Raw genomic sequence first — 23012 nt, 5'->3', positions numbered from 1 at the left:
TTTTTAATCTAAATGTTCTTTTATGCATAACATTATAAAATTGACAGGATTACAAGGACTTGATAAATCTTCCATCCAGTGTTAGATTTTTACATATATCTGTTAATAACACATTAAGAAAAAAATTCATAAGGATAGAGGAGATTTGGAGAATATAATTAACCAGCCATACCAAAACTAGAGTATTCTTTCTTTTCAACTGTATATGGATGGATCACTTACAAAATCTATGTCCATAAAGTGTGTCTCAACAAATTATTATAAAGACCAAACTCTCTGGCCATGATACAATAAAAAAAAAAATCTAACAAAGCCTCTCTGTATATTTGGAGACAGAAATGTAATAACTCAGGAATCACTCATACTGAAAAGAGTATTTTATGTACTCTAATTCTCTGAAGAACGGCTACATTAATAAAGTATAATATATATAGTATCTGTGTTTGTTAGAACATCCCAGTTTTTCTACCATTCAGGGAGTTGAGTTTATTCTGCTCTGTCTTGATACTTCAGAACTCTTCGAATACTATTTTATTGTTTTCTAAAAATAATCTCTCCAAAAGCACATTTGGAAGTTAAATTCAAAAACAAGTGAAAGAGTCACAAAATAATCCTGAGAAAATTTGCTAAATAGCATCCTATTTCAAAATCATGCCTATTACTTTATAACAAGTTAAACTAATGATGAACAATTTGTAGAACTATAGAAACATGAAAGAAACAATTTCATGGAAGAATAAAATTTCAGCAATAGAAAATGTTCATGTAGCTAGCTGAAATTAGTTTAATAAAGAGCAAAAGAGAAAAACCAGGGGTTTTGAGAAAGAAATTATCTTTACTTAGCAACAATGACTGAAATTACTATTTAACTATAGGGATATTTGAATGGAACTGTTAAGTTTTGAGGGTTGAGCATTTTAAAAATAAAGTAGGGGATAGAAATAGCAGAAGAGGTTCTCAAATCTTTTATTTGAAAATGTCATAAAATTGAAATAAATGATATAAGCTTACAAAATAGAAAGAACTATGTTTTATCTTATTTCCATACCCAGAGAGTGCCAAAGACTCAAACAATAATAGAACTAACAAGGAGATTTGGTAAGATGACTCTATTTAAGAAAATCTGTAAGGCAACAGCTTTTCCTTTTACTGGCAATAATCAGTTGGTAACACACACACACACACACACACACACACACAGTTTATTGAAACTTTAATACAGGGGCTTCTGGGTGGCTCAGTCTGTTAAGCATCTGCCTTTGGCTCAGGTCATGATCCCAGAGTTCTGGGATGGAGCCTTCATCAGGCTCTCTGCTCAGCAGGGAGTCTGCTTCCCCCCCGCCCCCCGCCTGCTGCTCCCCACCTACCTGCTTGTGCTCGCTCTGTCAAATAAATAAATAAAATCTTTTTTTAAAAAAAAAACCTTTAATACAAATAGGAAAAAGGTGGCTTATAACTATATATCTACAGAGGAATGGTTGGATAAGTTATGAGTTATATTATGTGGGTTTTTTAAATGAGTTATATCAATATGTACTGACATAGATGCTCATATGTTTGAGTGAGACATGTATCATATAGAGAAATGTTTAGAAACTAAAAGGATAATAGAAAAGATCAATGAAACTAAGAGTTGTTTTTTAAGAGATAAACGGAATTGACAAACCTTTATCTAGACTCACAAGCAAAGAAAGGACTCAAAATCAGAAATGAGAGGAGTTTTTACAACTGATACTACAGAAATAAAAAGGATCATGAGACAACTATGAAAAATTATACACCAATAATTGTACAACTTAGAAGAAATTGGTAAATTTCTAGAAATATGCAACCTAACAAAACTGAATCATGAAGAAAATAAAATCTTAACAAACTGGTTATTAGTAAGGAGATTGAATCAGTAACCAAAAAGTCCCCAACAAACAAAGTCCAGGACCACATGGCTTCACTGGTGAATTCTATCACACATTTTTTTTTAATTTATGATAGTCACATAGAGAGAGAGAGAGAGAGAGAGAGAGACAGAGACACAAGCAGAGGGAGAAGCAGGCTCCATGCACCGGGAGCCCGACATGGGATTCGATCCCGGGTCTCCAGGATCGCGCCCTGGGCCAAAGGCAGGCGCCAAACCGCTGTGCCACCCAGGGATCCCCTATCATACATTTAAAGGAAAATTACTACCAATCCTTCTCAAACTCTTCTCAAAAACAGAAGAGGAGGGAACATTTCCAGGCTTATTTTACAAAACCAGTATTACCTCGATGCTAAAACCTCCTTGTGACAAGGATGCCACAAGAAATTGCAACAACATCCCTAACGAACATAGATATAAAAATCCTCAACAGAATATTTACAAAGTGAATTCAACAGTACATTAAAAGGATCATATGCCATGATCAAGTGGGATTTATTCCAAGGATGCAAGAATGGTTCCACATTCACAAATCAATCTGTGATTTGCCACATCAACAAAATGAAGGATAAAAATCATATAATCATCTCAATAGATGCAGAAAAAGTATTTGACAAAATTCCACATCCATTCATGATAAAAATTCTCAACAGAGTGGGTACAGAGAGAACATATCTCTACATAATAAAGGCTCTATATGACAAGCCCACATACCCGATGGTGGGAAGCAGAAAGCTTTTTTATCTATGATAATATATAAAAATGTGTTGCATTTCTATACACCAAGAAACAAACTATCAGAAAGAAATTAAGAAAATAATCCCATGTATAATCACATCAAAAAGAATAAATACCAAGGAATAAACTTAACCAAGGAGGTGAAAAACCCATACACTTAAAATTACAAGACATTGCTGAAAGAAACTGAAGATAACAAACAAATGGAAAGATATTCTGTGTTCATGGATTAGAAGAATTAACATTGTTAAAATGCCTATACTACCCAAAGTAATCTACAGATTCAGTGCAATATTGAGATTCCAATGGTAGTTTTCACAGAATAAGGGGATGGAAGAAATTGGCTTCCAGTTATGAAATAAGTCATGGGAATAAAAAGACACAGCAGAAGGAACATAGTCAATGATGTTGTAATGAAGATGTATTAAAACAAATGGTAGTTACATTGTAGTGAACATAGCATAATAAATAAACTTGTCGAATCACTATTTTGTACAATTGAAACTAATATAACATTTTAGTCAATTATATGCAAATGAAAATAGATAAAAATAAAGACATTGCCCAGAAAAAAAATAGAACAGAGGATCTAAAAATTTCTATGCAACCACACAAGAACTTGAATAGCCAAAGCAATTTTGATAAAGAAGAATAAGCTGGAGGCACCATGCTCCCTGATTTCAAACTGTATTACAAAATTCCAGTAGTCAAAACAGTACGGTATTAAAAAAAAAAAACAGTATGGTATTGGCATAAAAACAGACACATGTTAATGGAACAGAGAGTCTAGAAATAAAGCCACATAAATATGGCCAATTAACTTATGACAAAGGAGCCTTAGCATATAGATTCTTCAATAAATGGCATTGGGAAAACTGGACAGCCACATGCAAAAGAATGAAAGTGGACCACTATCTTACAACATTTACAAACACTAACTCAAAATGGGTTAGAGAATTCAACATAAGACCCGAAACCATTGTATACATAAACCACATCTTCTTTATCCATGTATACAATGGAATATTACTCAGCCATTAGAAACGACAAATACCCACCATTTGCTCGACATGGATGGAACTGAAGGGTATTATGCTGAGTGAAGTAAGTAAATCGGAGAAGGACATTTTATGGTCTCATTCATTTGGGAAATATAAAAAATAGTGAAAGGGAATAAAGGGGAAAGGAGAAAAAATGAGTGGGAAATATCAGAAAGGGAGACAGAACATGAGAGACTCCTAACTCTGGGAAACGAACTAGGGGTGGTGGAAGGGGAGGTGGGCGGTGGTGGGGGTGACTGGGTGACGGGCACTGAGGGCGGCACTTGACAGGATGAGCACTGGGTGTTATTCTATATGTTGGCAAATTGAGCACCAATAAAAAAATAAATTTATTTTAAAAAAAGACCTGAAACCATAAAAGTCCTACAAGAAAACATAGGCAGTGATCTCCTTAATATTGATCTCAGTGATTATTTTTGGGGGTTTGACAGAAAAAGCAAAGGCAAAATAAAATAACAACAATAACAAAATAAGTGGGACTTCATCAAAATAAAAAGCTGCACAACAAAGGAAACCATCCACACAATGAAAAGGCAACCTACCGACTGGGGGAAATATTTGCTAGGGGTTAATATCAAATATATAAAGAACTCTTGAAACTGAATGGGGGGAAAAAGGAAAAAATACAATCTAATTTTAAAATACACAGATCTAAATAGACACTTTTCCAAAGAAGACACTCTCAGATGGCTAACAGACACATGAAAAGGTACACAACATCAGTAATCATCAACCAAAACCACAATAAGATACTACCAAACAGTCAGAATAGAATGGCTACTATCAGAATGACAAGAAATAAATCCTGGCAATGACATGGAGAAAAGTGAAGCTATATGCACTGCTGCCTAAGAATGTAAATTGGTTCAGCCATTGAACAGCATGAGAATTCTTTAAAAATTAAAAGTGGAAATGCTGTATGATCCAGTGAGTCTACTTCTGGTCATTTGTCTAAAGAAAATGACAAAGCTAACTTGAAAGATATGTGCACCCCTATGTTCACTGCAGCATTATTTACAATAGCCAAGATACGAGAACAACTTACATGTCTATCAATAGATAAATGCATAAAGAAGATATGGTGTATATATATTTATACAGCGCAGCATTATTTGGCTATAAAAAAAGAATGAAATCTTGCCACTTACAACAACGTAGATGGACTTTGAGAACACTATGCTAAGTGAAATACCATATGATCTTACTTGTATTTTGAATCTTTATTAAAGAAAAAAAAAAGAAGCTCATAGATCCAGAAATGGCCAGAAATAAGGGGTTGGGGGGGGAACAGAGTGGGTGAAGGTGGTCAAAAGGTACCAAAAAATGAGCTATATCCATATATATTGACAAAAATACTCATGATTTATGTTTGAATGAAAAAAAATAGCCAGAAATCTCACTTTCATTAACAGAGAAAGAATAAGAGAGCTCTTCCTGTTTGTGTGTGTGAGCATGAAAAACTATTAATAAATTTTACTTTAAGATATATTGTATCTGGGATGCCTGGGTGGCTCAGCAGTTGAACATCTGCCTTCAACTGAGGGTGTAATCCTGGAGTCCCTGGATCGAGTCCCACGTCAGGCTCCCTGCGTGGAGCCTGCTTCTCCCTCTGCCTGTGTCTCTGCATCTCTCATGAATAAATAAATAAAATCTTTAAATATATATATATATATATATATATATATATATATATATATATATATATATTCTATCTACTCAAATCCACATAATACCAATGTCAGTGCCAAAATAAAATAGCCAACAAAAATTAAAAGCAAAAAAAGAAACCCAAAGCATAACTAAAGTAGGGAAAAACATAAAGCAGAATTACATCATCTCAAAAATTAGTAATGCAAAAGAAATTAGCAAGCCATAAAAAGTCTTCTCCTCAATAATGCCAGATGCTAAAAAACAGAATTTTTTTGATTTTAAGAAGAAAGCATTATAATGTTAGTAATGTGACAATTAAAAAATCTTGGCAAAAACAAAAAAAATCAGTGTTTTAGTAGGTAATATCTAAAATCCAATTTTTAAAAAATGAAAACAGAATGGACACAGTGCAAAAAAAAAATTATTGAGCTAGAAAACAGACTCAGAGACCTAAGAAATCCAATTCCAGGAAAAGGTTATAAATATAAAAGATCACAGGCAATGATGTACCACATCAGGGCTGGCCAGAGAGTGGTTCTGACGCTTCCTCTCCTCCCCCACCCCCCACCAGGACCTCTCCCAAGACAGTCATCACTATCCTAAGCTGGCGATCTTTTCCTCTCAGCCAGGAGAAGGCTTCAGAAGTTTCCTTAACCTAGCACTTTGGGCAGCCTCTACCAAACTACCAAAATTGTGATTGCAAACTAAAATGAAAACAACTTGTCATTTCTTCGGTAGGAGAGGATCCAAGATAAGAATTCACAGTCTAAAAATGGAAAAGGCACACATGGTCTCTTCAACTTGAACAATCAAGAGGAAGACATTCAAATATAGGCTTATTAAATCCCAGACATTGAGAATTAAAGAACGATGACCATAAACAACTAAAGAGAAGAGAAAGAGCACACACGGGCCTTCACAGATGAGAAGAGCCTGAGCTCATTCTAACCAGATGCAGGAAAGAATCCTTAAATCCACAGAACCTGCAGAAATTCTCCAGTGGATAATCTCATCTTCAAAGAATTAACCAAGACATATTTGACCTGGATAAGCTACAACTACTGAAAAACAAAAGAAAGAATATAAGCTACGTAGGGGACTAGTCACATAAATTTTAAATTTTTTTGTATAGTAGTCCTTTAAAATAAAGGAAAAAGACATTTTAAACATATTTCAGAGTATCAATTCTACCAATCCTGAATGAGTTGTGGAGAGTAGAATTAGGTGAATCCAGCAGCAGATAACATTCAGAAATGCAAAAGTTGTCCTAACAGATAAAAATTTAGACCGATGAAATGATTAGACTGTGTTTTGCCTTTAAGTGTTACGGGGACATGCCAGTGCGTGCAGGAACAACTGATTTCAAAACATACCATTTTTAAAGTACCACTCAGAAAAAAGAAAAATCATTTAAACTACTGTTACCCAAAGCTTTTTTATTCCCTAGATGTTTTACTTCCTACTTTTTGAAAGTGTTCTTCTAGGCTGAGACCTGGAAGTGGCCACACTGTGAAGGGCTGGGACCCAGTGCACACACGTGGAAGCAGTGAGATCTCCTGTCTTCCACCTGGCTTGCAACAGCTGTAGAATGCCATCAGCTCTAAGACACTCTGGTTTCAGGGATGTTAATATACGGGAAAGAAAGTAAAGAAACAATGCCCTGGAATTCATGAAACAGGACACATCGAATAAGCTAATTCTAGGTGGATTTAAAAGGAAAGAAGGTGGGGCACCTGGGTGGTTCAGTGGTTGGGCATCTGCCTTTGGCTCAGGTCATGATCCCAGGTCCTGGGATCAAGTCCTGCCTCAGGTTTCCCACAGGGAGCCTGCTTCTCCCTCTGCCTATGTCTCTGCCCCTCTCTCTGTCTCTCTCATGAATAGATAAAATCTTTAAAAAATAAAAATAAAAAGAGGTGCTTAGAAGAGATAAATGTGATTAAGCATGACACATACTACAGAAATGTGCAAAAGGCTTTGAATAAAGACCCCTGCCCACAGGAGGCACACAGCCCCCCTAGTCATGGCTCAGAGTACACTTAGAGAAGGCACACTTGAAAAGAAGGAAAAATCTGGAATGGTGGAAAAGGGTTCAATGATGACAGGCTGGGTTACATACCTCACTTCCCTGCTCCTGGGAGCTTATCGTGTGGGGATACAAGACACAGTCACAAGTTTTCACAGTACTGCTGCCACTAGTGCCACCATCACATGAGGGGAGAGCAGTGTCCCTCACAGAGCAGGTGCTCAGTATACACTTGTGGGGACAGGGGATGTGTGAGTGCAGGTGTACATGAGTGGATGCATGAGCACAGGTGTGCGTGTGAGCAAATGAACAGGTGAGGAAGCATGTGAGTTGGGGGTGTCTGTGGCTAGAGATAACAGCCACTGTCTTTCCCCCTTGGCACCCCAGAGAAACTTGAGAGCGAGAAACTGAACGTTGCTGAAGTCACCCAGTCAGAGATTGCTCAGAAGCAAAAGCTGCAGACTGTCCTGGAGAAAATCAACGAAACCCTGAAGCTTCCTCCCAGGAGCATCAAGTGGAACGTGGACTGTGAGTTTTACAAAGAAGGATGGGGGCTATGGTCCCCAGCCCGGGATTTCCCCCAAGAAGCCATCCAGGAAGCTGGCAGGCCTGGGGCAGGGGAGGGGTGCAGACCCATTTATCGTTGAGCAAGACGTGCCCTTCCTTAGAGGTCTTCTCTGCATGGCTGGGAAATAACCCAATCCGGTGTGCCTTTCTGTGCAGGGCGGTTCGTAGCAAGCTCATATGAGATTGGGAAGAGGAGGAGACTCCTCTGAGCTACTTCTGAGCCCCAGCACAGCTTTGGAAGCAGCTGTGTGATCAACTCATAGAGGCTTCAGGAGGTGGGGATCCCTACATGCAGGCAGCTGAGGAGCAGGGTGGGGGAGCAGGAGCTTGGCTCTGTCCTGAAGCCCATGCCCTCCCTCTCAGCCCCTCGTTTTCCAGAAGGAGCCAAGATCTGGCTGAGGTTGCAGGCCCTGGAGCAGCATTTTCACATTCAGATTTCACAGCTAGTGTAGCTCCTGAATCTGGGGAAGTATCAACTGTCCATTCTGCTGCTGCCTTAAGGGCCTGCCAGTCTAATCTGGACAGGATGAGTCTGTAACAGAATCAGCCTTAAATCAGCAGATTGAGGGATCCCAATGGCAACACCAGATTTCTCAAAAGGGGCCCAAAGTTGTTTGGTTCTTTGTAAATGATGAAAATAAGAATTCAGATTAATAAGATGATTTAGATTGCATTCTCTGCTTTTAAGTATTAAGAGGTTAAGTATTAGGCCTTCTTGCTCCCAGTTTATACAACTTACAACAGACACCTTTCCTCCCTACCAAAAAAAAAAAAAAACAAAAATGCCTTTCCAACTTGGGAAAGAAAAGGAAATCTTTACCCCTTAACTTAGAGGCTCAGTAGCTGCCAGACATAACCTCTTTGGCAAGTTTCTAGCATCTGACAGCAGAGGCAAGACACCAGGTGTCTCCTACAGCATAATCACATCTTCGTGCGCACCGCACACAGTGCCTAACAGGTCATCCTCTGCCTGACAGAGTGAAACACCCAAGAGCAGGAGGAGGAGAGGCCAAGCCCTGGGCCCTGGATGTTGCCCCCAGTGCAGGGACGTGGGGTGGGAAGCGCTTGATTATGTGTGTAGGAGCTGCATCTACAGTTGGGAAATCCACCACAGTCATGAGCATTGAAGTCTGATAAAGACGCCTGCTTAGTTTCATTTCATCCTATTTCCTACTCCCTGAATATGGACCATCTCTATATACCCCTCCAAACAAAACACCTTTTCACTTACCAGGGAACACAGCTTGGGAAAGACTGAGATAGAAGAATGGAACTTTTTAAGATTTATTTATGGGATCCTGGGTGGCTCAGTTGGTTAAGCCTTCAGCATGGGTCATGATCCCAGGGTCCCTGAATCAGGCTCCCTGTTCAGTGGGGAATCGGTTTCTCCCTTTGCCCCTGCCCCTCACTCGTGTTCTCTCTCTCTTGCTCACTCTGCTCTCTCTCAAAAAAAAATCTTTAAAAAAAGATTTTTAGGGGATCCCTGGGTGGCGCAGCGGTTTGGCGCCTGCCTTTGGCCCAGGGCGCGATCCTGGAGACCCGGGATGGAATCCCACGTCGGGCTCCTGGTGCGTGGAGCCTGCTTCTCCCTCTGCCTGTGTCTCTGCCTCTCTCTCTCTCTCTGTGACTATCATAAATGAATAAAAAAATTTAAAAAAAAGATTTTTAGGATTAATTTATTTCAGGATTGATTGGTTTCAGAGATTGAGAGAGAGAGAGCGAGAGAGAGAGCAAGTGCAAGTGCACACATGAGTGGGGAGGAGAGGTAAAGGGAGAGAATCTCCAGCCCCAATGTGAGGCTCAGTCTCATGACTCTGAGATCATGACCTGAGCTGAAACCAAGAGTCAGACGCTTAACCAAGTGAACCATGCAGGGGCCACAGAAGAATGGAACTTTTTTTTTTTAATTTTTTTTATTTATTTATGATAGTCACAGAGAGAGAGAGAAAGAGAGAGAGAGGCAGAGACACAAGCAGGCTCCATGCACCGGGAGCCCGACGTGGGATTCGATCCCAGGTCTCCAGGATCGTGCCCTGGGCCAAAGGCAGGCGCCAAACCGCTGCGCCACCCAGGGATCCCAAGAATGGAACTTTTTAAAGACACTTCAGGACCATTGTCTTCAGGGGCTTTTAATGATTTGTTTGGTTCATATTTACCTTCATTTTTATAGGGAAATATATATGAGTACAACAATCCCCTGTATTACCGTTTTCATCTAGCTGTTTCCATTTTTTGCCCACTACTGTCCATATCCATGCATATTTTTATTTGATGAGTCACATTCTGGTGTTTTACTTTCTCTTAATATTAGATCATATTTTCTATATTCCCGTGTGATCTTTGTACTTACTTTTGACAGCTGCTTCTATTTCATGGGGGAGATAATCCCATAGTAAATTTAAACCCTATGTTGACGTTGATCCTTTTAAGATATTTGCTTGCCTATGGCTACCATCAGATGGGGCCAAGCTGAATGTCTTAGGTTGTGTCTTTTTTTGCCTCTCTCAAATTATTCCCGTCAGATGGATTTCCAGAAGTGAGATGAATTACTGGGTCAGAGGGATAATTATCTCCGTGGCTAGCTCCCTGCGATGCCTGTTTGCAACCAGCAGTGGTTTCTTCCATAATGAATATGGTGGGCCCAGCTCTTGAGGGGGGGAGTTCAATCCCTCCTGTTCTCCTCTGCCTGTTTGACATTGTATCGTCTTTCCAGTCAGGATTAAGGTGGCAGCGACAGCCCTGAGTTACGAAGGCTCTTCATGTAGGGCTCTAGAGGGTTCTTCCTTAATAACAATTTTCGTTATTAAGAATTTACAAAGATAAAAGAAATTTAAATATTAGCCTCTAACATATTTATGGTTATGCTGTATGCTTTGTACTATTCTAAGCAGTTTACATATTTTGATCCTCGTAATCCTCACTCAACCATCTGAGGTAAGAATTCCCATTTTGCAGATGGGAAAAGAGAGGCAGAGGGAGGTTAAGAAACTAATCTACGGGGGATCCCTGGGTGGTGCAGTGGTTTAGTGCCTGCCTTTGGCCCAGGGCGCAGTCCTGGAGACCCGGGATCGAATCCCACGTCGGGCTCCCGGTGCATGAAGCCTGCTTCTCCCTCTGCCTGTGTCTCTGCCTCTCTCTCTCTCTCTCTCTCTCTCTCTCTCTCTCTGTGCGACTATCATAAATAAAAAAAAATAAAAAAAAAGAAACTAATCTACGTAGGCTTCATGAGGCTGAATATTGTTGTCTCTTCACTATTGAATCCCCAGGATCTAGAAGAGTGACTGGCACTTACTAAGCACAGTAATATTTGCTAAAGGAGTATCATTGTCCAAGGTCACACAGGTGTGAGTGGTAGAGCTGGGAATGAGAGCCAGAGAGTCTGGCCATGGAGCCTGTGCACTAAGCTGCCCACCCAGTGACAGGGACCTACCAACCGGTGGTGTGCTCCATCAAGTCATGCTTGTGTTTGTGTGTAAGAAATAGATAAATAATTGTGTGTATATGTACTTATGAAAATGTATTTTATTTTTACAAAGATGAGATCAGTCTGTATATATTTAGAAGTTGTATATCTTTACAGATCATTAGTCTGTCACTTTTAACATTATGTAACAGGACCATGTATGAATGTATCATAAGCTATTTAATTAATGATGGATTTTGAGACTGTTCCCCCCCCCCCGCCGCCATCATCAGTATAGCCCGATGAGTTCTCTCTGCTTGTAGCCCCATTACTTTAGGATAAATACCTAGGAGTAGTATTTTAGGGCCAAAGTATATGTACATTTCTAAGGTCATAATGCATATTGTCAAATCGCCTCCAAAAAAATCACACACACACACAAAAAAAAAATCACACAATTTCTATTTCCATCACAACTCCTATTTGGAGGACTATTTCTAACTCGGCAGCTCCTTCGACACTGTTTTTCCACTCTTGGTACAGTGACTAAATGCCCAGTTTATACAGTAGAGCCTTGGCCTTGCTCTAAATCTGCACATTGCTGTCCTGACTTGAACGCGAAAGCACAGTGGCTCTAGATTTTGTCTAGCATCAGGCAAAATGCTAGAGAGTCCTGGAGACACTCAGATGTGGCAGTGAGGAAGGTACCCAAATATCCAAAGGTTGTTAGGATTTATCTTAATGGAGAAAGACGACATATCTTTATCCTACAGAAAACTTTGAAATAGGAAACAATCATATTTTCATTTTTTTTAACATTCCTTTCCGAGTCCCGGCCACAAGCACATGTTTGTATGTGTGTGCATATACACTTACATATGTACATATGTATTTCTATATGTATATCCATAAATGTACATGTTCACATTATTTCTATTGTTTCTGTTTAACATTATGTTATTAATATTTATAGCTACATTGTTTCAACAGCGATTTTCAGTGCATGGAAACTATTCCATTATGTGGACATACCATGATTTATTAAAGCAGCGATTATTAAACCATGCTTGACCCAACCTAATGATTTGCCAAGAGGAACTCAGGCATCACTGAGGAGAGAAGCAGCTGTGGGTGGGCTGCAGTTAGGACTTGGAGACCAGAGCACTTGTACTTTTTTCATCTGTTTCGCCTAATGGCTCTTAAAGTTTCTCTGCTTAATAAAAAAAAATTTTTTTTTTGAAAACCACTGGTCTAAACTACCCTCTGGTTATTAGACAGTGTTTTCCAGATTTTTTAAATGATAATATATTACATGATAATTAACATCTTTGCACATGTAGCATGTGTGTGAGAGGAAGAGAGAGGGTGAGGGAAACTGTAATTACTTCTTCTGAAAAAAATTCCCAGGAGGACAGAGCACTCATCAAAAGAGACTGGCATCTGAATGGTGCTTATAAAATAGCTCTGTGTTGCTTAGTGAGACCGTGAAGTACAATGTCACCAGGACTTAAGAACAACCTTTTCAGCCACACCTGCTCTAGCATCATGTTTTGTAATTAAAAGGGAGAGAGTTAGCAAATGTCCTTACAATCTGCAGTGACTGGATCCATGGTATGGCCATTGGGATCAGAAGAGCAAACCCAATTATGCATCTGCCTGGCAGCGAGCACACCCTGTCAGCCTCCTTTTCAGAGATTGTAACTGTGGGGTAAAACTTTGGATGAGGCCCAAAAGCCCAGAACTGAAACTGTCTTCTGGAAGGCTGAGTTAGGAGCAGATCATCTGCTGTTTGTTGGTATGGGGAGCTGCTGCTCATAGTCAGTGGAAAACCTTCTTTGAAAAAGCAGTGATAACAAGTAACTCTAATGGATTCCCAAGGAATGTCTGAGTCATTTCCTTTTCTTGGTGATTTCTTAAAGCTTCTGTTGAAACAGATTCATCTATCCCAGGGCAGACCAAAGGACACCCTAATAATGGGCCCAGTTTGTACTAAGTACACAAAATGAGCATTTTTTTGTTCTTTCCTTAAATGCCTCCCTGTAAAAGGAGCCCATGAGGCTGGTAGAGCTGTGAAGGCAGGTAAAGTATCTGGTGAATCTTTCCTTTTGTGAGAAAGAAGAGAAGGTTGGCATGATTTAATCACCTAGGTGCCAGGTATTGTATTTTCTTATAAATCATAACAAAAAATATCAACTGTTCCTAAGCATCTGCTATGTACTAGAAGCTTTGCCTATATTATCTCTGAACATTCGTACAACTCATATTTCTGCATAAGTACTATTATCCCCATTTGTGAGGATGAGCAGATTGAGGCTCAAAGTCCTTGAATTGCCTACCCAAGGTCATGCAGCAGGAAACAAATACAGAGCTTGTCAAGTGAGACCCATTACATCACAGTGTTTTTCTACTCTCTCTCCTCTCTACTGCGAAACGACGACTCATTGGTTGCCCACCCTTCCCTAATACAAGTGGTTTAACATCTAGCATGCTGCTCAATAGCTGTAGAAGCTAGTTGGGTCATAAACATCCTCTCCCAGCTATTCCCCAAGGGGCACTGCCTACACTGACCATATACAGTACTCAAAAGAGCAACAAAACCCTTCAGATGCGTCATGCCTTCCTCAAGGGACTGTAAGCCCTGAACAAAGGAAAAAATCCAGTGTTCCTGACTCAGTGTGCATTTATGGAAGACATGTTTGCATAGAGCCTTGGGACATGGGTAGCAGTGATAACCCAGAGAATTCTCAGTCAAGTGGGAAGGGAAAGAGGATGCAGAGCAGACATACTCATGGTTGTTAGAATAGAATGAACAAAAACATGGGGGTGGCAGAGGGCTGATCTGATCTTAAAATTCAGCAGTTATCCGGGTCCCAACTGGAAACTTGAATTAGAGTGGAGAGGCACTATATTGGAAATCCAACAATAACATGTTCCAAGAAGCAGCTCCACGGGACTTAGCCAAGAATGAGGCAGCCTAAGGGGGAGGCCTGTGAGACCCTTCGTGGAAAGGGGGGGTGGGTGATAAAAGGTACATTGGGTATGGTACTGCTACATTTTTAATATCTGCTTATATTTGCTTGGAAGAAGATTCTCTAATTTTTAAATCATCTTTTATTTCAGCTGTTCATGCCAAGAGTCTGGTAGCCATCTTGCATCTGCTGGTTGCTCTGTCCCAGTATTTCCGGGCACCAATCCGACTCCCAGATCATGTCTCCATCCAAGTGGTTGTGGTCCAGGTAAGATGGCACTACAAACATCTGTGCCCTTAAAGAGGTATGGAGGCCGAGTTCATATGGGAACTAAGGCAGCCTGGGTAGCTTATTACAAGCAGAGTGGAATCAATGCTGAGTGTTCTTGATGTGCTCTATGTTGGAAAGCATGTTAGTGCACTATCTGATACATGTGGGCAGCAAGCAGTTACATGTGCAAAGGTTGGAAGAGCGAATACTTGAATATGGGCTAGCCTTGGGGGGGGCATGCATCTGGGCTTTATGTATTTTTATCAGGAGTTGTCTGTGTACTGTATATTTGAGGGTGTGGGGTGTATATGTTTGTGAAGTGTGTGCAATAGAATCACTAGAAAGGCATATCCCTGGGTGTATATCCTGCAAGCCATGGAAAATCATTTTTTGTTCATAAACAAATGAAGCACAGATATTGGGGAGAGGCAGATACCTGTGCATGTGTGCATATGTGTTTGAGAGAGCCCCTGACTGGCTGTGCCTGTATTCAGGGCACTGCTGCTTTTCACCTGCCCAGAGAAGCAAGGCTGGGATCTCAGGTCATCTTTTCCAGATTGTTGGATGGAATTTCCATTCACATATGGCTGTGTAATTTCCACAATGAGGGTGTGCTCTCTCCCTGTGACTCTCTCACTCTGCTCCTAACCCCATTACATACTCAAATTCAATTTCATTTTCCAACTTTATGCCCATTTAGGAAAGGTCAGCATTCTGTTTACTTGTTTCTGTTCTTTTCAAGTAAACATGCTGCAAGGGAGAACGCCCTAATGAGCAGCTCTCTGGTTAGCCAGGGCTCTGGACGAGAAAACAGTATGGCGGCCCTGCCATCCCTTGGTGAGGATGAGTCTTGAGGGCTGGTAGGCTTTGCCTGACCCCACCAGGCCAAGTCTCCAGGACAAAAGCAAAGCTTTCGGGGACCAGATGTTAGTGGAGGGAAAGAGGATGTGAGGTGCTCCTCAGTCAGCTGCTTGGCCATGCCCTGGTGATAAAGTATTTCTTCCACACCTTCTGGGTGAATACCTAACTTGCTAAACATCAAGGAGATATAATAGGAATTGTCACCTTGGCCCTGCCTGCCAGGAGGCAAGACCACACCTAAGGAGCAGAGAGACAGAGGGTGACCAGAGGGCCAGGGTAGGTGCGAACGTGTGTGGTTCAGATGCTAAGTGCAGATACAAGGAACTAACTGGCCTCACGTATTGAGCATTCAACTGTGGCAAGCATTTATGTCTGCTGTGGATATGTGACTAGACCAGAGCATCCTGGTACAAGCATCTTACCAGTTAATCCAAACCATCTTTATTGTGTTATTTTCACCAGTATATAATGTTTACATTCATTTCTTCATATTCTCTAAAACTCTGATTCAAGATTATGGGGTGGAATCTTCTCGAAACATTGGTCGCTGTAAGCCCACGTCTCATGCCTTATTTTGAGCTCAGTTACAGGCCATCAGTGGATAGTTTTATTAGCATTAAGGTAAAAAGAAGACAAAGTACACAGAATGGCACCTATGCATGTCAGGTCTTATGGAGTATTTTGCTTTGTCAACTTAAATAGGCGCAGAAGCAGTACTCAGAATTAGCCAAAAGACACTGGCTGAACCACAGATTTCTTGAGGGAAGAAATAATAGATCGAGGTGAATCCAGATGCTAGGTGAGGGGTTATTTAACCCAGATTTCCTTTCCATTCTATACAAAAGTATTGAATTCTGCTTGAAGTTGAAGATGAGTTTTTATGTCTATAAAGAGCCTCACAAGACAAGGACACGAATTCCATTAGCCCCATGTGAAAATTATACATATGTTGAAGCTGCATTGGGAAAAAGTCTTGATTTATCCTTATTGGATCCCTTTTAAATGATATCTCTATTTTTCTTTTTTACTTCCTTTTCTGCTTTGATGATCTGCTCTTCGTAATCTAGTGCAGATGTACTCTTGGCGTTTATCCAGCTCCACCTTTCCTTCCATAAAAGTATTTTGCAAGGACACTAGTTTCTGTGGCTATTGGGAATAGAAGAGAAGGTTCTGGAAGTTTGGGCAGGAGGGCAAGAAGGCAGGTTCCAGCTGAAACACTCATGCGTGGAGGCTCCCTCTTGATATTCTTCTCCACCTTTGTAGAAGATGAACTTGCCCTGACTACTGCTTGCCATCCCTGGACTACTGTCCTCTAGGTGTCTGGAAGCTGGCTCTAGAGCCTGATGAAATGAATCTCCCTCCCCACATGGCTCAGAAGGTCTTCCTGAGCCCTAACATTCCTTCACTGGCTCCCCTACCCACACAAGGAGGTTTAAACTCCAAACTGGCACCCAGTTGACTCTCCCCTGACTAATGGCAGCCACTGTCCCTCCACACAGTCTCCCAGACACATCTGTGCTCTCCTGACTCTGCCTTTGCACCCAGGCCATCCCTTCTGCTGGAATGCCCTCTCCTCTGTGTTTTGTTAAGTTCCAGCTCAAGGATGCCCTCCCCTTGGAAGAGTTTCCTCCCTGACCATCCTAACTGAAAGTGCTGGCTCCTGTCCTGCATTCAGCACTTCCTGTCTGCATGGGATGACCACATAATTGATTACACTTAACGCTTTTGAGGGTGGAGGGGGATCCTACTGTGATACTGAGCTGCACCATCCAGCGTAAACCCAGACTGTCTCTTGGCCATCTTTCTCACATACCTGTTTCATCTACCCCCATTTTACTCTGTGTTCCTCAAGGTCAGAAGTCATGTCAGATGTTGCATAGTATTTGCACTCAGTCCAACATAGGTTCTTGTACAGAGAACACACTGATTCATGAAATAAATTGATGGGAGGAGGTGGACAGATGATGGATGGACAGACAAATGGATGGATGAGTGGGTGGGTAGGCAGATGGGTAGGTGTGCGGGCTCCCAAAGGACTCATTACCCTTTTCTCAGAGAGTTAAGCCAGTTACCTGAGGACTGCCTGCTTACAGAAAACCTTCCTCATTTATCCATTAAAAATAAAAACAAAAACTCTCCCTCTGTTTAAATTCTCCACATCAGCCTCGTCCTCCACCCCAGCCCCGCTGTTAAAAGTGTTTCTCGGCTGTCCTCTGTGGCCCCAGCTGGAGGGCAGACACACCCTGGCCTTCATTTCCATTTGGTTTACTGTGGATTACTCCAGGAGGCAAACAGTTTGCTTCCAGCAAAATGTCTTCCAATAAAGAAAGAAAAGATTCACCATCCCAGAAACAGCCAACTTGTTTGGAATAAACACTAATTGCACTTAAGTATGAATGGTATGGTCCAATCCCAGGAAATCGGGGACCTCGTTTTGCTTCTGGCACTATCTCCTCTCTGCTTTCGTTTCTTAAACACCAGTAACTTTCTCAATAGCAGGAATGCTAATCAGGTTTTTTTTTTTTGTATTTTTCTAAAGCATATTTTTTTTCTCCTCCTCCCCACCCGCATCCCCACCCCCGTTTCAGAAACGAGAAGGAATCCTCCAGTCTCGGCAAATCCAAGAGGAAATAACTGGTAACACAGAGTATGTCAACACCATTGTTGCCAGCGATTCTGTAATGGAACACAGATGTTTCTCCGAAATTCATCCATTTGCTGATATTTAGTTTTCATTTATTGGGATTGCAAGAGGGATTAGACTTCAGCCAATGATTATAGTTTAGCCTTTTCCATGCATTCAAAACATGCCTCTCAATGCTTAAGATACAAACTTGGGTGGGGAAGTGGGGAGAGGGAATTAGCAGTGATTGAAAAATTCTAATTTTGTGGCACTCCAGGAAAAAAGTGTGCCCAAAAAAGCCAACCAGCATGAAATCGTCATGCCATAAACATGGGGTTGAATTTAAAGTGTGAACCTTCAAAAGGACGTTTTTCTTCTTTTTCTGAATCTGATTTATTTGGTCATGTGCCATGACCCAGAAAGCCCTTTCCTGCCTCAGAGTGGTGGGCTGGTGTTTTGTGTTTTTCCATTTCTGTGAAGCAACTGGGATCTCAGAACATGTTAATAAGTTTGCCATGGGGCAGAAGTTTGTTCTTAGGTAGAGAAAGCAGGTCGCTGGGGTCTTGAGATCATGGGGCAGGCCTGAGCCCCAGCCACAGAGTACGTGTTCAGCATCCCCTGCTGCCCCAGCTTTCCTCTATGTTCCCTTGAACAAGAGCGAAGTGGAAAGAGCAGGGAGCTGTCAGCCAGCCTGACTTCAGAGGCCAAATCCAGGCTGTGCCACTTGCCCAGACCTTGGGTTTCTGTATCTCAGAACTGGGGAGTGTTTTCCTAACCAGAGAGGTGGTGAAGATTCACTGTGGTAACAGCGGGGCCCCTCCTCGGCCTTCAGGGCTGTCTCCCCCATTACAGCCGACCCATGCCTTCTAAGCCTTGCCCTGTCTCTAGGCACCTTGCTTCCCCAGTGGTGGCTGAGGGCGGTCCCAGGTGCTGCCTGTCTGGACCACACCATGCTTGTGTCTTCATTAGGCCCAGGGTCGGGCACAGATGGGCAGGAGCCCTTCCCAAGAGGCCCAGTGTCTGGCCCGCGAAGAACCCATTGGGCAGCTCCCACATCTCTCTGGGAGCCGGTCTTGGCAGCCAAGAGGGCAGCTGATACACAAGGCACACCAATCCCTGGCCTGGGTCCTGTGTGGGGTGGGAGGAAAGCTGCCCTGGCCCCGGCCCACCCAGCAGCCTCCCTTGACCCCCGCTTGACCCCCCCTCCCTTGACCTCCCTTGACCCAACATGAACTTGGGTTGTACAGAGTAATCATGCTCAGCTGCTTACCATGCTCCCTGTGGTTTCCCCCTGCCACCCTCCCCCACAGACACGAAGGTGGAGGTGAGCTCCAACAATGGCAGCACACAACAGTTTATGAGGCACTTTCACACTTGTTGACGCTCACAATACATACACAAAGCAATGCCTACACCTCCTAAGACCCCACATCCCAAAGATGGAGAAGCAGCTATCCTTGGTCTATCCAGCAGTTAACTCCAAGTTCACTGTTCTTTCCATTACACTACCCCCAAGTCATCATTTAATAGGTGATAGATGTACAGTTAGAAGAAATCAATAGGATAGGAACCAAAAACACATTGAGAACAAGCGTATCAAGCACTTACTATATACTAGGAATTATGCTAAAACCTTTCTACCTATTAAATCATGTAATACAACATCTACTGAGCTATTTACCATTACCATCCTTGTTTTATAGAGATAAGAGAGCTGGGGCCCAGAGAGGTTCCATAGCTTGCCCAAGGTCACACAGCAAGCAAGTGGCTCTGTGAGATGTAAATCTACGTCGTCTGTTCTAATGCTCATCCTGTTAGTGGTTTGCTGCTTCCCTGCTATGAGTATGGTTCCAATTCCTGCCCTCTTTGAAAAACCGATTTGGAGTCAATGGCAGGTGCAGTCTGGTGGGAATCACAGAATGAACAGGACAAAGACGAAGTTGATGTCCCCAGGCAGGTGCCCACAACAACCTGGGCAGTGCGATGGGTGGAAGTGTTGAAATCCCGAGTCAGACATTCCTTCCCAACTATAAGCAACAGTGGGATTTTACTTGAAGCAACAAATAGTCCTTCAAATATCACTCATACGAGGCTTTGTGCAAACACCAGCATATCTGTGTAGAGAGGGAAAAAAACAGGTGGTACTGGGGCAAAGGCTACTGACAATTGGAGACCTTGTGCAGAACAAAATGCCAAGGAAGGGACTTTGCAGGCTCTTCAGTGAAGGGCAGACAGAGAAGACTCACACTGTTTTCTTTCTCTTTCTCCTGCAGGGCTCTTTCCGGAAGGCATGGTGAGTTGCATAAGATTATCCTCTGGTGCTGGTGGCTGCCACGGGGGTCTAGTTAATTCTACAGCAGCTGGGAAGAACAGGCACTCAGCCTGCTTCCTGCGTGTGTGTCTGCACCAGCCTGGTGACGGGGCCACTTAGGAGGGAGGGTCTGCTTACTGGTGGGGGGAGAGGAAAACCAGCCACAGTGGCACAGTCTTCTTCATAAGCACCCGGACCGTGGACCCTGCCAGGCTCCGGAGGGGCCCTGGGCCTCGGCGGGGCAGGCATGTTCTAAGCGTGCTGTGGAAGTAGAGAGGTGCACGTACACACTCAGGACAGTCCACTCTCCCCCTCAGTCCAGCCTTCTAGAAGCCGTCTTGTCCCTCTTTCCTTATCACACGTCATACCCGCTCCCATTTCCCAGAACTTTGCGTTTGTTTATACAGTCTGTGAATGTTTGAGACCTCAGTCACCCCTCTGGCAGTCCCAGATTTACTCATCGGTGCAAGAGCAGGAAAAGGCAGGCCCTAGGACCACCAGACTTCCCATCCCCAGGCCCCTCCTGGACATTCTTCTCATTTTCTGCCTCCAAATTCTATGCATTATTTTACTCTGATTTCAGAGAGCCTGGGGGCTCCAGCAAGGAAAGCAGGGGGCATGGCTTTGCCTCTTTCTATGATCCCGTGTTTACTGTGGATAACGTGTGAGATACCCCAGTAATGCTAATAAACTCAGATCGGCAGACACTTCAAAGTTTACAGCACACAGGCACATACATTCTTTTCTTTCATCCTCATAACACGCCTGGGGGAGGTTTACCTTCAGATGGCATTTTACAGAAGCAGCAACTGAGGCACAAGGGTTGAAGTGACTAGGTCACTCAAGAGGAAGAGCACACATTCTGTCGTGGGGCTCCCAGGCTTCCCATCCAATCAGCTGTGCACGCTACCATGATGTTCGATGTGGCTGTCCTGGTTTGGAAAATTAGGGGGTGAAGTGATTTGGTATTTGGATAACTTTCTGCCTCCAAAAAACTTCGGAAACACTTTAGATCTGTGACTAAATCATGATGTAATGGATATAAATACTGAAGAGAAATGACCACTCGCAAGTCAGACTGCCTGCCAGGGCCCCTCAACCTAAGCCCTAGAGAGGGTTGACCTAGAAAGTTGGGGGGGTAAGGGAGAGAGAAACAAAAATCCTCTAAGCTGAGAATCAATCCTGAACCCCTGCCCCAAACCCAGCTTCCAGAGTTCCCAGTATTGTTTCATGCACTGAGGAATTCCTGCCTATAGCTGACGGTGTGGCCACCTTGGCTGGGCTTTCTCACCAGGAAGCAGGTCTTTTCTCCACTTTACATTTTTCTGTTTTTCCAGAACGTGATGCCTTTGACACCTTGTTTGACCATGCACCAGACAAACTCAATGTAGTGAAAAAGGTGAGCAAGAGGTGCCTGGGAAGGAGGGGAAGGAGATGCAGCCAAACATTAGACCCCACTCCAGTAGCTTGCAAGCTTCCTGAAACTGGTGTCCTCACCGGCTCTCTGCACTCGGGGCTTTCCCACCTGATGCACACTTTACAGTCTTGTTCCTACTGGATGCCTTATCTCCTCCCTTCTTCTCCCATCAGGATGACAGGGTCTCCTGGGGATTCTGAGGCTGTAAGCACCTTGTCTTCCCACCCACACTGTACCATGGGGTAACCAGGCCTCCTCCCTCAGACCTCCCTCCTCTCCAGACACAGGCACCTGCCCTAGATGGTCTAGAAGGAGGGATCCTATGAGGACATTTCTTCTCTGGCCCCTCTGCCCTGGGATAGGACACCTCACCTAGCATTTTGCCCTCTTGGGACTTCCTGCCCCTTTCACAGCCCTGAAACTGGCTATTTGAACCACACAGTGCACCACCAACACGGGAGCAGTCCTCTCCTGTGAACTCAAGGAGCTTTGCAGAAGAGCCTCATAGGCTGCTCATTCTCACTCTGCTCAGGAGCAATCCCTGGCTGGCACCCTTAGCTGGGCCTTGACCCACACTGTTATCACACTGGTCCTTGTCCTCACAGTGGAGTCACAGAGGTGCCTCCAGGGTCTGACAGTGGCAAGGGTCTCCATCTTCATGCCTGGCTTGTGCTTCTCTTTTAGACACTCATCACTTTTGTGAACAAGCATCTGAATAAACTGAACCTGGAGGTCACAGAACTGGAAACCCAGGTGGGTAACAAGCCCTAAGTGCAGCCATAGTTCTAAGGGCCCCATCCCTGCACCACCAAGATGGCTTTCCATACTGATCCTGAAGCTTTCCCAGGAGGGACGGGGATTTCTGTTCTGCTCAGAGGGGTGAACTGCATGAAATGTTGACTTTTTTCTAATTTTTTATTTTGAAAAGTTGCAAGAATATTCTCATGAATATCCATATACTCTTCACCTACATACACCATTTGTTAGCATTGTTAACTAAATGCTAACAGAGTTAGCAGAGTTTCTCTCCCTCCGCACCCCACCCCCAATGCTTCAGGATACATCTCTAAGAACAAGTATTCTCTTAAATAATCACATTGCAATTATCAGATTCAAGCAATTGGAACATCAGGATGTTGATCTATTTAGGTTGAACCACATAAAGTTGCTGATATTTGACTACTTTTGACAATATCATCTGAGTCAA

General features: G+C 42.7%; 1 protein-coding gene across 1 annotated transcript in view; it reads left to right on the top strand.

The window, feature by feature from the left end:
* Positions 1–23012, top strand: part of PARVA (parvin alpha) — a 166501-nt gene that overhangs the window by 129033 nt on the left and 14456 nt on the right. Inside the window, exons 5-10 of the mRNA XM_055317680.1 lie at positions 7772–7912; positions 14475–14590; positions 18043–18101; positions 20351–20370; positions 21726–21787; positions 22490–22558. Coding sequence (XP_055173655.1) covers positions 7772–7912; positions 14475–14590; positions 18043–18101; positions 20351–20370; positions 21726–21787; positions 22490–22558 — 467 coding nt within the window. The remainder of the gene's footprint in view (positions 1–7771; positions 7913–14474; positions 14591–18042; positions 18102–20350; positions 20371–21725; positions 21788–22489; positions 22559–23012) is intronic.

This window comes from Nyctereutes procyonoides, unplaced genomic scaffold (assembly GCF_905146905.1).
Source record: "Nyctereutes procyonoides isolate TBG_1078 unplaced genomic scaffold, NYPRO_anot_genome, whole genome shotgun sequence".
Lineage (NCBI taxonomy): Eukaryota > Metazoa > Chordata > Mammalia > Carnivora > Canidae > Nyctereutes > Nyctereutes procyonoides.
The sequence above is the reverse complement of the archived record's forward strand: the minus strand, read 5'-3'. Positions and strand labels throughout refer to the sequence as shown.